At 38.9% G+C, this 18,973-nt stretch overlaps 1 protein-coding gene across 2 annotated transcripts in view; it reads right to left on the bottom strand.

Annotated features, from left to right (window-relative positions):
* pcsk5b (proprotein convertase subtilisin/kexin type 5b) overlaps window positions 1–18,156 on the bottom strand; it is a 54,715-nt gene extending 36,559 nt beyond the window's left edge. The window contains exons 1-4 of one of the 2 annotated variants that reach the window (XM_078953060.1): window positions 17,889–18,156; window positions 17,457–17,738; window positions 13,599–13,703; window positions 219–371 (exon numbers count right to left, since the gene is read on the bottom strand). In XM_078953060.1, the coding sequence (XP_078809186.1) occupies window positions 219–371; window positions 13,599–13,703; window positions 17,457–17,636 (438 nt within the window). In that variant the 5' untranslated portion in view covers window positions 17,637–17,738; window positions 17,889–18,156. Of the gene's footprint in view, window positions 1–218; window positions 372–13,598; window positions 13,704–17,456; window positions 17,741–17,888 lie in introns of both variants that reach the window. The other variant, XM_078953059.1, reaches the window with a different exon arrangement.
* Between the last annotated feature and the right edge of the window lie 817 nt (window positions 18,157–18,973).

The raw sequence follows: 18,973 nt of genomic DNA, 5'->3' as shown, positions 1-18,973 counted from the left end.
CAAATACTTTTACTCACCCATGTGTATATTCAAATTACAGGAAAGGAAAATATTTTGTTTTTATATAATATTGGGAACTTTTAATGTGTATTTCAAAGAAATAAAAATCACGAGCCAGGACAAGTGTAGAGACTTTGTCAGAATTTTGGCACACAAACTGTATGATTATGGGCAGCACGAAACGCTTTGGGAGCAGTCAGACTATACAACGTACTTACAATGTACCACATACTGCTCCACTTTGCGTCATTATAGAATATGTTGTTTTGGGCCTGGTTGCTGTAGGCGGGACTTGTAAGAGAATGGGGTGGGACTGGCTTGTAATCCCTCTTGATCCTCCTCTTCACCACCTGCTGTTCTATCCACTCCACCTAAAACGAGCAGATATACAGCAGAAACTGTTGTCAAAAAACAGGACTTTAAATGGCTAAATCCATCTGCAAATTTACTTCAGTAGCTCAATTTGTATATGTGGTTCAGAAAATTAAAAATACAAATCTTTTTGTTTGTTTTTTTGAGAGGATCTATCCCACTTTAGCAAACGCTTGGACAAGGAAAGGCTAAATTGAAGCAAATTCTAACATCAGATGCACAGCAACTACAATTTGGGGACGGCACTGCCCAAAACAATACTGACCAGTAAAAGAAGCAAAAACATGATTTAAAAAAAAAAAAAAGACATTTGCTATATGCGCCAGTTCTATCACATATTGATTAGCGCCCTATACCTCTTTACCACAAGTTAACCCCAAAATATTTTAATCTTTACAGCTGCAATTCTCAGCATTTTTATTGTTGCATGGGTTTTTTTTGCATAGCTTGAGCACATGCCTTGTGTCGCTCATTGCATTCTCACACCAGTCATTCTGTGCCAAATTATTTTTGACTTTAAAGTAGAGTTGGTTTGATTATAACCTGCAACGTAATGGTTAATGTACAGTTATGAAACAGAATCTGAGACAGTTTAGACCACATGTGTCAAACTCAAGGCCCGGGGGCCAAATGTGGCCCTCCATGTCATTTTATGTGGCCCGCGAGAGCATAAAAGTTTTTAATTTCTTAAAATGAAAAATAAAAATTGGTGTGTATTTATTCATATCTAGGGGGAATTTAACTTAAACTGTCAGATTGGGCAACTATGCATTAGGACTTACATTAGGGTTAGGGTTGGGTGGGTTAGGAATCAAATTTAAAAGGATTTATGCTAGAGTAACAAGCAAACATTTGTTTTCTATGCAACTGTATTTGTCACTTTAAAAAGTTATAATAAATAAATAATCAGTTATTCAACACGAATAAGAAGTTACATTTATTTTTCATTACATTCAGTTACATGTAAAAGTTATATCCGGCCCTTTGAGGACAGCCACTATGCTGATGTGGCCCTCTGTGAAAATGAGTTTGACACCCCTGGTTTAGACTGTTCATGGTCTGGAGCTGAAGTGGAGTATCTGCTAAATAAACTCCAAATGTAAATACATGTTGGTGACATAAGCTGTAATGTGTCTCACAACTGACAGAAAGAGTAAAACTGCCAACTGCTGTACTGGCATATGTACTGGGCCCTATCAGAAATAGTGAAGGGTACATTCCGAACAGGTAGAGTGCTAGGACTATGTGTTCACACATTGGTCTGCTGGATCGGCCATTAGCCTTCAGTTCATACGTAAAATTGCAACTGAACACCTCTTATTCAGTATTTTCTTATTTAGTCCACATTGGATTTCAGTTAAGCTTTCATTATTGCCAAAGAAAATTCTGATGCAAAGCAGACACATCACATAAATGCACTCTATTTGCAGAGGAGAGAGTCACTGATCTTTAATATGTAGGGATTTTCATCTTGTTGAATTTATGTCTCATTGTTTTATTTTATTTTCGTTTTAATTCTCTAATCAACATAAGTAATCACCACAAATGAAGTATTGTCTTAATGCTGAAAAAAAAAATTAAAAATACAAGGACTAACATATAAAATTCTCAACTTTTTAATGCTTTTCAGGACACCTCAATCTTTGAAAATGTATGAGTCAACAAAGATCTGTGCATTGGCAGGAAACTCCCTCCAGATTTTGACTCAATTTTATTTGTTTTTATGTAATTTTGAGCTGAACATTAAAGGTGGACCCACATACTTTGCTCTGTTTAACCCATAAGAACCCAGATCAATTTTTCCTGATAAATGAAATAATATAGAACACACCACAAGCCAAGAGGACCACTAGACACAATGATATTTTTATGTTACACTGATGTCACCATGGATTCCTACGGGTAAATCCAGTGTTTGTAATATAAAAAAAATATCTATACATTTTTTTTATTTTGACAAAGACAGGAACCACACTGCTGAGTTAAAACTCAAATGGCACAGAAAGAAATAGAGATATTAATTGCTTAAAAAAGAAAAAAAGTCTTTTGTTATGCTAGACATGTTTAAAAATTTAGATAAAACTGAATGTTTTCTAGTAATGTTGTGAAACCTATTAGTTCTCATGCAAAATCCAATAAATAAGGCTCTGAGATGCACATTGGAACACTTTGAATGAACTAAGTGCAAGTCTGTAGAAACAAAAGTGACTTAGTGAAAAATATTCTTCACTTACAAAAAAAAAAAGAAAGAAATGTAACGGGGGGTTTTTTAGGTCTTCATTCATCAGCATTAAAAATCTGACAGCGAACCAAACAACCCAGCACAGAAAAAAAAATCTGTTATATACCGATAATATAATAATGAAGCACAGCCTCATTGACAAAAGCAAAAAGAAAAACGTAATGGCAAACATGATGACTGCAGAGTGATTAGCCGATATGATGCACCGAAACAATCTGTCAGGAGCTCGGGAGAGTTGCAGGGCGAGGCAACAAGACAAGATTAGATGAGAGAAAGAGTGGAGATAAAAAGTTGACGAGAACAAGTCCCAGAAGAATCAATGAAAGTAGAATGAGCTTGAAGACAAAGGAAGTAAAAACAAATAGCAGAAGGGATCAAAAGAAAGGAAGAGACGGGAGGCTAATTGATTTTCTTTTTAATAACATCAATTCATATCAAAAGTATGTAGTCTTCCTTATCAATTGGCAAAGCGGTGTCATTTAAGAGCTGTGTAGACTTTCATTGTGAGACTGTGAGAGTGAGGAGAAAGAAACAGAGAAGAAAAAAAGAGGAACAAAAACCCTTAACTCTTCTACCGTCTGCCAAGGTCTCAGCTCATTTCACTCCAACCTCTATCAGGACCATCAGCTTCAAAGCAACCGTTTACACACACCATTACCCTCAAAACAACACAGTCATCAGGAATGGTGTGTGGGTGTATCTGCACAAAATCACTGGTATGTCATTGCAATTTGCATACATTAACGCAGCATTCGGCACAAACTCTGATAAGCCATGCAACTTCTTATCTGCAACTTGGTAATTCCAAGGAGGTCCATTGGGAAATAAAGCCCCGCTTCGAATGTCATTACAAATACTTTGGCGGAGCAGCAACAAAAAGATGGTGCAGATGGAGCAAAACAAAGGAGGAGAAAAACAATGTTTTTGAAACATAGCTTTAATTTGGATGTAATTAAAGATTTTTGGAACATTTTTTGGCTAAATGCACAAGGACTGTAATCAAGAACCTCAAGTTTGTGTTTCAACAACTCTCTGTCGCTCATTAACATCCTAACGCAGACAGTTGCAGCACTGGAACGAGGGAACTGTATGTCTATAAAATAGACGAAATGTTTTTGCAATTCTCCCTTTTCTCTGTCAAAGGTTTTGGATATGTAAATATATGGATATGAAAATGTAACTTTAACTCGCTACAATTGAGCTTGAATTCTGTATATTTCTCTCCACCTTGTGCACAAAACATAAAAATTGTAGTGAAGGGTGATTAAAATGAGTCAAAAGGTTTCACAAAAGAATATTTGAAATATTGCAATCACATCCAAAGAACAATAAAAATATATTGGACCAAATCTGCCAAACGCAGACAATTAAATTTCAATGTCTTTTACAAGCAACGCAACTTCTTAAAGACCTGAGTTGTGGGCAGGACTGTTGGCGCGGAGAAAGCCCTCCCCCATTTCCCGCCATCTGTTTACACGTTCTCCAGCTAGCTTGCAGTCCCTCACACCCCCAACCTAACATTACCAGTACAACAAAAACGGCAAGCAATAAAAAAAAACATCCAGCTGTTCAGTTTTGAACCAGATGCCAGCTCTGGCGAGGAAAATGTAGACCTACATTGATGATAGTTGTCTACAAGTGGACATAACTGAATCCAGCAGAGCAGGGAGCTTGTGGCCTGTCAATAAATAAACACGGAAATGCAATTTTAATCAAAAAATTATACCTACATGTCCTTCATCATGAAAAAAATGCCACAAGAACATGTTAAAAACACCCAAAAAAAACAATTTATCAGGGTGAATTTTATTTAATATCAATAACTTAGTTTGCACACTTTACCTTTGATGAAACATATTCACTGATTAAAATTTGATGTTGCCTTTTTTTTAAACAAAACATGCACATAGCTACACACATGCATTTACAATCTCTTTAGGATAAAACCAGATCCAGAAAATGGCCTTTTACCCGGTTTTCTAAAGTGCATGCTTTGTTTTGTTTTTGGCAGCTAAAAGCACCTCACAGACAGCGGCCTGCAGTTATCCATAGTTTTTGTATCACAGATGTCAAACTATGCACAAAGATGAAATTGCTTACTAACATTACCTTGAAAATGTCGATTTATCACTGCTGCTGTTTCAGAGAAATGATCTAGTTCCTCTTGTAGAACTATCTCAGACTACCTTTTATACCATTTATCCCTGTATTTAATCCCTTGTTTTGCTTGAAAAAAATTTTTTTTTCTTATCTGCGGAAAGCCGTTTCTCTCTCAGACGGCTTGTCTTCCTCTCATTCCCTCTCCAATCTGGTGCTCCCCCCTCCTTTCAGTTGCTGTCTGTGTAAGGGTTTGCAGGTGGCTTTTGCTGGCTGGGTCAGTAACTAGGGGAAACTGGGGAAGAGTTCACTTCAACAGAACGAATGGGAACAAATCGACTTCTATTGCTGTTTGTGAAACAATGTAGGAGAAAAAAAATTTTAGGCTGGGATTACAAAGTTAAACACTCCAACCTGAGGCCTGTTGTCACTGTCTACAGCTTTATTCTTACATCATCTCCTAAACCCGTTTTTGTCTCTTTCGGGGTCACAGGGCTGCCGGAGCTTTTCCCAATCACTCGTGGGTGAAGGACGTCAGTCAGAGCCAAGCCACAATCACATACCCATACACACTCGCATTCACACCTAGTGACAATTTAGAGTAACCAGATAACCTATGAAGCATGTTTTTGGACGGTGGGAGGAAGCCAGAGTCCCCGGAGAAAACGCATGCATGCATGGGGAGAACAACCAAACTCCACACAAAAAGGTCCCCCAAGTCGGGTCTAGAGCCTTGCTGTGAGGCAAGAGCGCTAACCACTGTTTCACTGTGCAGCCCCACAGAATTTATCCTATTCTGATTTATGAAAGACTGTGGCCACATCTGAATTGCTTCCTAACCATCCGGCTCCTCCCTGTTGCTCCAATTGTAGGGGCATTTGAGGCTTTGGTTCTGTCCAAAAGTGCTTTTTTAATGAGGTGCCATAGTGACTTCGGGCTGGCTATCACTCCGCCGATACGGTGATCCGCGATGCACTGTGCCGTGGACAAGAATTGCATTCTTTCACATGGGTGTGGTCCGAAGCATAGAAGTATTGAGTTTTTGTTTTTGCATAAGTTATTAACTTTCTAAAAACAATGATGTCATGTATTTTCTGATTGCTGGTAGCTACTTACTCTAGATGACCAGCGGCTATTGATAATGATGTCAGGCGGGTAGTAACGTCCAAATTTGAAGACACTAATTTTTCCATATCTATCAGCTTGGAGGGATACATGTAGGGATAGGGAAAAGCCGTAGGGGTAGGGAAGCATTTCGGATTCTGCCTTGGTGTCATACAATTCCAGTCGAGCAAAGTGATCAACTTTTAAAACGGTTGGCACTTCCGTGAATTAATAGGGACGCCGTCCACACGTCACTACCAAATCCAAGTCCCTCATTAGTCAAAGTTCAACTGTTTTAACTTTCAATGCGCGATCAATGGCCCCACATTTTGTATGTCGAGCCCAAAACCGGTCATAGAAAATTGTGTAGTAATTTCATGAAAGCGGAAGCCCAAACCACACGTTTACATAAACTTTTCATTGGAAAAGGATGCTTGAAAACGTGTTGCCATGGGCAGTGTTCTCTTATTTAAGAATACTGTGGACTCAAAAGGCTGCAGGGCCATAAAAACCTTCGACAAGCCACAAAGATTTAAAATAACCCAAGCACACAGCTTATATTATTTAATTGGATATAAGCTTTTCTTGCAGAAGCCAGAAACTTTTTAAATGTTTAAAAAATCATGTTATACTTATGCATTTTACACTTAAGTATGTCTGAAAATTCTCCAGACAAAGTGTTAATAATAATCTCTCTAAAGAAGGCTTCCATCTCCGTAAAATGTGTTGTTTTTCTATGGTTCTCTGCTGCTTTGAAGCAGACTGACATGCACCCAGCAGTTGCATCTCTCTACTAATCTCTGCACTTCAAAAAGACATGATAAAGAGGCGTAACAGCCACTGAAGTACTGTAATTATTGTTTACAGTTGCTTCCAAATGACTGAAAAGACATTTCAGATAGAGTAAGTACAGGGAGGGAAAGAATTATTTGATCCGCTGTTTATTTTGCATGTTTGCTCGGGGACAAAGAAATGATCCGTCAATAAGGTTTGTTTCAACAGCGAGAGACAGACTGACAACAAAAACAAATCCATAACTGAAGTATTTCAAAATAAATGGGTTTGCATTTTTACAAGTAAAATATTTTTGATCCCCTGCAAGACTCCTGGCTGCCAGGTGTCTTGGTGGTAATGAGCTGACATTAAGAGACTAAACACAAATTTACAAATAGAAAAAAAATACTCATATATATATATGTATATATATATATATACTCAATTACTGAGCATCCAAACATCTCCACCATGGCTGAAACTAATATCTGTTTTATGATTGCTTTCACACTATCCAATGGATACGGTTTACTCCTAATTTTCACATTTATTTCTTTTGGTGCGTTTTCACTGACCGCACTCTGTGGAGCAAACCAAAGACTGATGTGGATCAAATCATCAAGGAAAAAAACTCACATTTCCACCAGATGCTCACTTAGTAGTGTTGCACAATGAAATGAAAAGCAGCACAAAGAGGAAATCTGGCAGGTCCTACTAGCTGTGACTATCAGGCATCAATGAGTGCCTCCTCCTCTTTACCCTATGATTATCTACGAGACAGAACTTCTTTATGAATAACACTAATTGAGATACTCATGGTGGGCTGCTTTTGCTCCAACGGAAGACATAATAAACATAATAAACTTGTGGTTCACTTCTACTCTGTGTCCTTAAAGACGATCTGGATTCACACATGGTTCACTTGAGTTCTGGTGAGCTTTTGCATTGGCATGAAGCAGACTTTCCCAAAAAAGCAACCCTGGTGCGAATTGAACCTGATCAGTTACTATGATGTCAGGAGGCAAGCTCAAAGTTCGATACCAGGTATAAAAGGTTTTAAAGGTTATTTATTACCAAATATCTAGGTGATAAAGTGAAATGGAAAAAGAACCAAACTTAAGATTCCTTTGTCCTTTACCTGTCCATGTGTCGAAGTCGACAGAACACTGAACCCCACATTGCTCCTGATGGTTATAGATTGGCGCCAGTGTTCAGCAGTGGTGCCGCCAACAGTGTGTGAATGTGTGTGTGTGTGTGTGTGGGGGGGGGGGGGGGGGTAGAATGGGACTATGACTGTAAAGTGCCTAGGGCCTTCTCAGAACGTAGATATACGAGTATAAAGCTCCGTAAGAGTATACAGCATTTACCATTTTGTATGAGGCCCCGTGCCTCTACCTGCCACGAGGTGCAACAGAAAGCATATGCACACCGCTCTCCTCATTTCTGCTTTGGCAGCAGCAACGCTCCTCCCCAAAAAAGACTCTTTATCCATCACCGCAGCAGGTTTTACCTCTTTTTTGGTTGTTGGCATTTGGAAAGTTCACACAAGGACGGGAATGTTTTTGTGAGTTGAGAAGATGGCCAACACAAAGTGCACTTACAGGTGGGCCACGTTAAACATGTTAACACATTAACAAAAAAAAACATAAATAAGGGTTAAAGTATAAAACATAGCTAAAATATGAAGTTCTGTTCTGCTGTTAGTGTTTACCAATTCAATTACATTATCAGCCAAGTTTATTCATAGAAATACAGAGAATAAATTAATTTAAATACGTCTCTGCTTTAATCTTAAATGATTTTTAGTGTTGTAAGCAGGAACTGTGAGTTTATCTAATCTATCAGAAAGAATGGGACGTTGGGTTTGGAAAAAGCACCGTAACTCTGTTTTTGTAATTTGCTGAATTTGAATGTCTTCTTCAAAAGAAGACACTCTGGTAGTTCTTGGTCCTTTATGTTTGTTCCTTTTCAATGTAGAGATTTCGGACAGAGCCTTGGCATCAGAGAGTGGAGACAAAACAAGGAGGGGAGCTCATGTTTGTTGCACAACAGCAGTGTCAAAGTGGCTAAAGACGCACATTTCTTCCTGGACCACTGGCAGATTTTCATGCAATATGTTGAGCTGAACAAGCTTTCAAATTCTTTTGAAACAAGTGTCTGGGAAAAAAAAAACTTTTTTTAAGTCAGATGGTTAACAGCCATTAAATGAAGGGGAAGTTGAACTGCTTTAAAAAAAGAAACGCAGCACAACTAAACTTTAATAGGCTGGGGCAGGGAGTGTAAAGTCATCTGCTGCTTCTCACCACATCACAGATTCAGCTCTGATTAAACTCTATGCTTGCAGAGCAAAAGCAGAGGAAAGAGAAGTTGGTGGCTTTTTAAAAAAAAAAAAATTAAATCACACTTGTTTTCCTCTAGCTGACTGATGCATATTCCTGGAAGTAAAGTACAACCACCTGTTAGGAGTTGATTCAGCTCACAGCATAATCCTCAACGATCCACCTTGGATTGGTGTACATTTTTTATAGGGAATACAGACAGAACTGGTTTAGAAAAAGAGCAACACTTGTTTATTGAGTGCATTAAGTCTTTTTTGTCCTTGTTTTAGCTTACTGCAAAATCAAATAAATAATAATATTAAAGAAGAGACACCTATAGAACAAATCATGCATCATGGAGTTATAAATAACTGTATACAAAACCATAAATTTAATGAAAACAAGCATTACAGATTTTAAAGGTCTAACTGAGCTTTTATTCTTGAGTTGCTGCTGTACGCTCACTGCCCAGTTTGGGCGTTAGACTCTGCTTCCCAAACACAACATGTTTTTATTGTTTGCCAATAAAATGAGTGAAATCTCCAAATGTAGTGTTTGGATTCTTCCACTGTTTTGTTGCACACATTCAACCAGCTTTACTCCACTTTAAGAAACTTAGTAGTTTCAGTGTTGACCTGTAACTACAATAACACAACAAAAAGAATGTGTCCTCCAGTCTGCAAGGGTCGACTCCGGAACTTGAATCATGCAACGTTCATCTAAGTTGACCTACTTTGACAGTGAAAATCAATTACGCAAATCCCAGGATCTAAACAGTATTTTATGTTTTCCACTTGACCAAAACAATGTTTATTTACTGCTGCCAGCTTGACTCTGCAACCTAAAGATTTTTGTACATTCTGTTTTAAACAAAAAGACCAAAAAAACGAAAACTTTTTCTAAAATCGTGGATTTGATGCTTTAACAAGATGAAGAAACAGTGTAGAGGTGTGTAATTTTAATCACCAGAACAGTTGGTGACCAGCGGAAAAAAACTAACAGAAACTAGGCAAAAAGTATAGATATCAAGTTTTTCAGGAGGAAAAAAAACATGGAAATCATGTAACATATACCCAACAAGGTTATTGTATTATTCATGAAACTTTTAGCTGAAATATTTTAGACCACTGATGCCCCCACCATGACAATCGCAATGATTTTATGCTGCATTGCAGAGTTGGAAGAAGTCCTATTCCTTATTGGGAATTTCAACATGGAAAAAAAACTGTTCCTTACAGGCATCATCCCACAGCGTACTGCCAGTCTTCTACATATATTACTTTTAATGTGAGTCAAAGTAAAATCTTGAAAACCTCAGTTACTAAGCTTCTGATAATAAAAATTTGATGGAACATTTTTTAGAGCAGTAGCAGTTGCGGGAAATGCTGCAGACTTATTAATGAAATCAAAATATATATATGTATATTTATATGTCTTATTCTTCTGAGATATTTTGATTAAAAACAATATTCCGTTCTTTTGCTTTTTTTTTTTTTTTTTTTTACAAGAACAGCCCTAAAGACAGAGTTTTTAACAAGGTACATGCAAAATCCATTCGGTTTACCCCCTTACACATAGAAATAAGCCATTTAAATCAATACATTTCTTTTAATGAGAAACTATATCTAAGCAGACATATTTCTAGACATGTTTCTTAGGCAATAATTTGGCAGAAATTACAGCTAATTTATAAAACCCCATTGTGGATTTTCAAAACTTCCTTTTTAGATTATTTAGAATTCAATTTGAAAAGGAGACAGTTTGACGTTGCATGCTAGTTATCTTTTGATCTATTTTAAAAGCATTTGCAGTGTTTTTATGTTTTTTTTTTTAATTATGATTATCCTGTTTTAGACCAAAATCAAAAAACCTGTCTCATTTTCTAGGACATAGTTTCTGCAGTGCTGCAGTAGTTTAATAGAGATTGGTGGATCAACCACCACTTGTCAAACCGCATTTATCATATGCCCCAGATTCACAATGATTTGAAAAAAGAGATACTCAGAAATGCAATTTCAAGCATAATTTTCTTTGTACCTTTCCTTCATCATGAGAAAAATGCCACAAGAACGTGTTAAAAATGGCAAAAACACAATTTTCATCCGAGTAGGCTTTTAAGTGAAGGCACAAGAAACCAAGAAGTCAGGTGGGTACAAAGCCGTCATTACATCTGGGCTGTATCCATTTAGGAATACTCATTCCAGTTAAATCTGTGGTTGGCAGAGTCTGCCTGTAATGTACACCCTTTGGCTCTGAAAACACACGCCGCCATCATAAAACCTAATTGAAGAACATCATTAGGAATATGCCAGCATGCTCTCATCAAACTGTCTATCAAGAGGATCTCAAACATGCAAGCCAGTCTAAATGATTTAGATAAAAAGACAGCAACTGACAACTTCATTTCTCTACACTACTTTCTTTATTTGGCTTCTATATCCAAACACGGTTCTCTTCTCTACACTCTGTGCCATCAGGGTATACATCATCTTTTTCCAGCTTGTCACAACATCAGTTCCAACAAAACAGAGGTAACAATAAAAAGAAGGAAAACAAAAATACTGTAAACCTGCAAGAGATGAAAGTAATAATATGTCCTCTCTTCTGTTAAACACTGATCAGTTCTCTGCATTCTTCCAGATGAAACCTCAGATGCACCTTTTTACTTTGGATCTAACCCCACCAATCCAGACATGTACACAAGACCCCCACTGCAGCAAAACCCTTTTTTATTTAAAAAAAAAAGGCTTCTGTTATTTCCCCTGGATTAGGTTTGATAAAGTGATGGACTTTAGAAAGACTGACATCACCAAGTGTGAGTCAGACACAAGACAAATAGGCCTAAAGAAATAAAAACCAGGCTTTATATGGCACAAACAAACCATTTAAACAAGCAGCTTAGGTTGAAAATCCACCGTGAACTGTCTTACAAGTCAACACAACATTACTGAAGAAAAACTGAGTGGAAGGTACAACATGTGCTTTTATTCAATATCCAGCATATTTGATCAAAACAAGGGTTTTGGATTTCAGTGAAGTTTTTAGAGAGTTTGAGTCAGTTTTCTTTGTTGCTCATTGGTCTTTATCAGTCATATCCACTAAAAAGAACAAAATCGAATTCTGTGTGAAGTTTCTCAAAACCATTTGAGAAAAATGTTATTAGGAAATACACACAATGTGGTATCATTGCAGAAATCCTTTGGCACTGATCAGCTACTATCAAGATCAGTTCCTTAGATCCAAATGTACTACTTATGTTAAATAGGAACTTAGCTATAAAGAAAACAGAAATGATGCACAAGTTGATTCATAAAAACAGCAAGTTGGGCTGGTTTTTCGTAAAGCAGGTTTGGGCTTGTCAGGTCAAAAACCGACGAAGCAGCGTTCTGACAAAGTTGCAGCGTTCAGAACCGACATGTGTGACAGACCGCAGTCACTTCCACCACCTCTGACAGGCAGGTCAGCAACCCAATGAAAAGTAAAGTAAGTGTACCAGTGGGAGGTGATGGAGAGGACCAAGCTTTGGTAAAACTTGCAGGCATGATGGTCCACAGTTGCTTAAGCATTGCCAACACAAACACTTTGTATGAAGCAACAGAAAACGTTATATAGTTGCAACTGCAACAACCTCCAAAGTGATCGGCTACCTTTCAATGCCTGCTCCCTCTGTTTTCAACAGCTATGTCAGGCTCTTGAAGATTATAATGACAGATATGACACAGTGGTTGGCACCTTTGCCTCACAGCAAGAAGGCTCAAATCCCGGCTAGGACCTCTCTGTGTGCAGTTTGCATGTTCTTCCAGTGCATGTGTGGGTTTTCCCGTCAAACTCTGGCTTCCCCCACAGTCTTCCTGGGTTAGTTGGTGACTCTAAATTGCCCCTAGGTGTGCATGTGAGCGTGTGGCCTTGCAACAGACTGGTGACCTGTTGGATGTATATCCCGCCTTGACCCAGTAGCTGGGTTGGCTTCAGCAACCCTATGACCCTGAAAGCGATTGACAGTAAGTATTTTCTGAGGGTGTATGGGTAGTTTTGTGAGAAAATTCAACTTTAAATTGATGCTATTACAAATGTCTAATGAGCAGTAAATGTTAAAGCATAATCTGAATAAGAAGGACACATCGGACTGTAACTATACTGTGAAATGCATATTTGAAATATGATATTTACCAACATGTAGATAGAAATATCTTAGTGTTTACATGACTCCTGATAGAAAATTACTTTATATTAAAAGCATATACATCCAACCAAATTTCAATGACTTAACCCTAACCTTTAAGAAACGTGTTGTTAAAAATGGCTGCTGTTAGCCATAACTAGGAAAATGTCACACCAAATGTTAATGTATGCTGTATGGCATACAAATAAAGTTTGAAATCACATAAACACAAGCCAATGTTTGTCTGGCATTTCAAATTTTAACGCAAAAAAACTTGGTGGGTTTTTTTTGTTGGTGACTTTCTTTCTGTTTTCCAAGTTTTGTTTTTATTTCAAACCACAGCAACTGACAAAACTCCTAAAATTCAACAATAATCTGCTTATTTTTCTCACTCATATTTGTAATTAACAGCTGGAGTTTGCTTTGTTGTTTGTTGATTACAAAATTCCCACAATCAGCTCTTCTGAAACCAAAAAAGCAACTTCCTTTTTGACAAACATCATCCAAAAAGAACTAAACACGCGTTTACCTTTGGCTCCATGGAGATAAAACTATGACGACCACGACTGGACAATGTTGATCTCTTGATAGTCCGACTATGGAAGAAGTGGTAATGGTCTTTGAGATCACCAATCTGCAAACCAAACACAGACATATTTCACATATTTTATGATAATATGCATTATATGAAGTATTAAAATACATGATTGACTGTTTTCTTGTTGGAGATCAGGCAGGGTTTAAAAAAAAATTAAGAATTGTTCCATATGATGTTGATCTTTTCTTTGTTAATCAGAATTGATACATCAAATGTTTAAAAAAAATTTTACCAAAAAAAACTATTTTATTTCATTTTTATTGTTAAAAAAAATAGTAATTTTACTTGTAAAATTTACTCTCAAGTTTGATAGTTGTATATTTTTATGTGAAAAGGGTTTTTTGTAACTAAATGATGGTTTTAAGTGAAAAAGGAAAAATAGGTTCACATTAAATGTAATCAAAATGCAATTTTGTGAATCCAAATCAAATACATTAAGTACTTTCAAAAAAACCTAATGTGAAGTATTTAAAGATTAATTTCACATTTTTACCATGTTTGTACTTTTATTGATCAATAATATAACCATGTGAAAATATATAGCAATAAATACATTTCATTACAAACAAGCAATATACGCAAGTGACAGGACAAAAGGGAAAACGATGACAGACAGAAGGCCAGCTGCTGAAGGCTGATTAGTTTTAATAATTGATAAAGACCATACAATTCTGCAGATGATCAAAGTGTCATGGCTGCCAAGGGTCTTGTGGTGTGTCACTGATCCATGGCTGCCATCCAAACCACATAGACCGTTGGATCAGCTTTCACCTCATTTACACGCAAACACTCTGGGAACTTACACACTGATAAAATGAAGAGCGCCAACAGGTTAACCTGCAGCCTTTACCGCAGCTTGAAGGAGCCCTACAACTCCCCAACAGTGATTCTGTCGGTTTGATTATTAAGTTTGCTTCAAATTCCCTTAATTAAAGTCAGAGGATTGGTCTGATGTTTTTTTAAAGGCTGTGTTACTTTCACTGAACATAGTTCAATTCAGATACCACAAAATGTGTGCTTTCTAGGCTTTTTGCACATTTTTGTAAATTGTAAATGTTTATACCAATATTTTAGTGGTGTGTCATGCAGAGGTAAAATTCCAGACAATGCAAAAAATAAAATTAACCATCAAAGCTAAAGGGAATATGACACACAGTTTGGCAAATATAAATTCTGTACAATATCTGTGTAATTTCCAGTCTGATCAACTTATTTTTAAAGAGTATGTCTCAGACATTTAAAAAAAGCTCTTTTAACAAGATTCTTTTTGTAATTTATAAGTACAAATTTGCTATTTTTAAGATTTATTTTTCAAATACGACTCATTCTATTTCATTTTAAAGTCCCACTCAGATGAAAAGGGTGTTTTTAACATGTTTCCGATGGACAAAACACATGAAGAAGATTAGCTTTCTTAAAGCAATATTTCTTTATTCAAATCGTTGTAAACCAGATGAATAATGCCGATTAAAAAAAAAAACTTGTAGCAGTGACAGTGACGCAGAAGCTGCAATTGAAAGGCTACAATCCTCCTGCTCTGCTCCATTCCAATGCATCTAGATGATCCATGTACGTCTTCGTTTTCCTCATCCGAGCTGACATCTGGCGCAAATCTGTATAGCTAGATATGTTCGATATTGCTCGCCATTTTTGCTGCACTGGTAATGTTAGCTTGGGGTTGGGAGGTGCTACAAGCTAGCAGGAGAGAATGTAAACAAAGGGATGATGGGAAATGAGGGTAGGCTTACTCCACGCCAACAGCCCGCCCACCACTCAGAGGCAAATTTCTCATTTCTAACTCCTGCTGCTCTGTAGAAACTATGCCCTAGTATACTACGTACGTTTTTTCAGTTTGCCTGAAAACAGTATAATCATATTTAAAAGACCACTGGGAGCGCTTTTCAAAATAGATCAAAAGATGATCGGAGCGGGACTTTCTGTCATTGTGTTTTATATTAAGCAAAACATCATTTTGACTTATAATGAGACAAAATGAATGTATTTAAACGGGTTAGGTGTCTTCTGCTGTGAGTATGCATTGCGAGCCTGATGCCTTGAGCAAACAACATAGCAGGAGGGAGAAGAAATCTGCAAAAATCATCTTTTAAGCTGGTATTGATTCAAGAAGCTCATGTCCGTGTCTGCCTTCAGATTGTAGCTGGCCCTCTAAGTAGCTTTCAATGGCTCCATGTTTTCTCCCATCCCTTCAGAACACCAATTTGGACACACATCAACGTCTGGGGCCTTGTCAGCTGATGTAGACTCAATTTGGGCCAGTGTCTTAGTCTGGGAAGGGGGCTCCATGCATAAGAGGATTACCCAGAATTCCCCAACGAGGTACTCTCTCACTCCATGCCAACTCTTTTCATCCATCCGTCCATCTATCGTCCCTTCTTTCACCTCTTTATTCCACCATCCCTCAGTGTGTGCTTATCTTTGTCTGATTTCCTCTTTCCACCACCATCAAGAACACCACATTGTTCCTCTGCCACATATTTTTGCTCCCATCCCCCCTGTTCTCCTTAACCGCTTTGCATCCCTTCACAAACCCAGTATAGCATTCCTATCATTTTGATATCCCCAGCAGTGAGATCCTGTAGAGTCCCCCACTTGAACATCCAACAACAACAAAAACAAAACCTAGAGTTTCATTTTTCTCTGACTAATACGTGATGTTGTGCTGATAAAGAGGGAGGTGGATGATGGCCGGTGTGTCAGAGTTCACATTAGGCAACATCAGAGCGTGTTATCACTCCCACAGGAGCGGCTTCAGGTTGACCCCGAAACCAGGAAGTGCAGCAAAACTCTTGTCTGGGAGGCGTCAAAGTCCAATGAAGGCTTTACATTGAGATGGAAATGAGGAAGAACAGTGGGGGGTTGTGGGCGACACTCCACGCCACTAGGGAATTCCTGTGAGGGGGTTGGGGGTGAGGGTGAGGGGGGTTAGGACTCGACACATTAGTTGCTGTCAAAGAGAGGGGATAAACGAGGCCATTAAGGCGCACTTGTTTGGGAGGATAGTGTGTGGGCAGGGTTGAGGGGGGGGGGGGGGGGTACTTCAATAGCTGTTGACTAGGCTACCCCACAACAACCTGTCAGAATCCCCCCCCCCCCCCCTTCCTCCTCCTCCCACCTTGGTGCATGCTGCTGAACGCTGGCAAGTGCAGGCATGAAGCGTCCATGTGCATTGGATGTAGTAAAAGTATGTGAGGTCCACATTTGCAGGGCCTGTTCCTCCCAGAGCCTTTCCATATGTCTGAGTGACGAGTGGAACTCCAGGCAGGTCCACATTCTCGGATTTGTTGAATCCGGAACATTAAACGGGATGTCTGTTTAACACATCACTTAAAAAATGTTTATGAATAAGAAGGATGAAATGCCTGATTCTGATGACACTGATGTGATTTGATACGACTTTAGTACTTTCTCATTTAATGCTGACACTACTTGACTGTGATGTTAAAGAGGCCTCTTTACAATACAAGCAGTTTAGATTTAATAGAACCACACATCTAATGCTGCTGAAGGGGAGGGGGGGGTGCAGAAACCAGCTTTCTAAGCAACCATGAGCTTGATTGGGGACGTCTGGACGCCACATCCATGATCAGAAAGCAGTTTTTCACGTCAGGTTTGTTTGGCTGCAAAGAGTTGCAAAGTGGAAGCCCCAGCCAGTGAGGAGGCACCTGTTGTGCCACCCCGCGCCTCTGCTACTTCTCTGCTCGTCTGAGGAGCAGAGAGAGCAACAGGAGGACCCGCGCCAACAGTTAGTACCAGCTTCGCTCGACCTACCTGTCCCATGTTCCTATAACCGTATTTCGCCGCTATCCGGTCGGCTACGTCGGGTCCCCCGGCTATCCTCACTGCCCAGTGGTTGGTGTAAATCCGAGCTTCGCACGGCGGGGACGCAAAGCCCAGACTGAGCGCCAGGACGCACAGCAAGCTTCTCCTCCAGGCGCCGTTGTGGACCATCTTCCCCCACTTTTAAAGCAGACTCTTCTTCTCCTCCTCCTCCTCCTCCTTCTCCTCAGCCGACCAGGCAAACAACCAAACTTCTTTTCTCGCCGACCAGGACTCTCATAGAAACATAAATATCCGGGCAAGCAATAAATAAATAATAAAAATAAAATAAAATAATAGAATCCAAAAGGGAAGGGGGAAGAGGAGCAGAGGAGGGATCAGGAGAGCCCCGAAGAGAAAATTTCCACCTTATGATCCTCAAACCTCTGATTTCCACATGGGAGAGTTGGAAGTTGCCCTCTCTTGGTTCCTCTCTTCTTCCCCCCCTTTTTTTTCCACGGAGGAGGAAGTGCGCGTGTGTGTGCGCGCCGTCTTCGCGCACGACGCCGAGAGTACGTGTGTGCGCGCAGAGCTCCTCAAAGCTGATTTGAACCAGTCGGCTGTCGGGCTCTCATGTGGCGAAATGGCTACAGCGCCTCCCCACAAGTAACTGGATGACACTCTGGAGAGTAGAAACAACTGAAGCGGCGGGGTTTCCCTACTGAACTCCGCTGGGTCTTAAAGAGACCAGGTTCGGGTGCGGCCGGGCCACGCTTGCGCGAAGGGGTCACTTTAGGGCCAGCTTTAAGGCCCCAAATTTGAAAGATATTTCCCCAATTTCAAGTAGAAAAAAATTACATTCAAAGGTCAGTTTAATATAAAGAAGAATTTAAAAACATTTCTAGAAAACCATCCTGAAATACAATCAGAAGTCATTATTTATAATAGGAGAGAAAACCTTGAAGTCACACTTCAATGAAAATTGTATATTTTGTGTTTTTAACATGTTCTTGTGTCATTTTCCAATGCTGGGGGACATACATAAAAAAATAGCTTAAAATTTCATCTCTGAGTATTTCTTTATTCAAGTCATGGTAATTTAGAAGCAGGCGAAAAAACTGCAGTTGGAAAAAGCCTGCAGATGTGACGCAGATGTTTCATTTGGCTCCCTGCTCCGCTCCATTGCCATGCATCCACTTGCAGACTACCATGATCCATGCATGTCTTTGTTTTCCTCGTTTGAGCTGGCATCCGGCTTCAAACTGTACGGCTGGATAGTTCCAATATTGCTCGCCATTTTTGTTGTTAGTGGGAGAGAGTGTAAACAAATACTAAAATACTTCATTCCTGAATTTTAACGTGCAATGTGCAACTATCACATTCTCCCACTAAACATGGTGATGTTTTGTCTTTGTATCGGATGTCTAATGTAATTTTTTATTCTTCATGTATGTTTTTGAGGAGCAGTGGCTATAAAGTTCTCTTAACGTAAAGACGTTTTCTTTGGAGAGATAAAAAGAAATAGATTC

This window comes from Oryzias latipes, chromosome 9 (assembly GCF_053564925.1).
Source record: "Oryzias latipes strain Hd-rR chromosome 9, Olatipes_Hd-rR_3.1".
In the NCBI taxonomy this organism is placed as follows: Eukaryota; Metazoa; Chordata; class Actinopteri; order Beloniformes; family Adrianichthyidae; genus Oryzias; species Oryzias latipes.
Note: the sequence above shows the minus strand (reverse complement) of the source record. Positions and strands in the feature narration are given on the sequence as shown.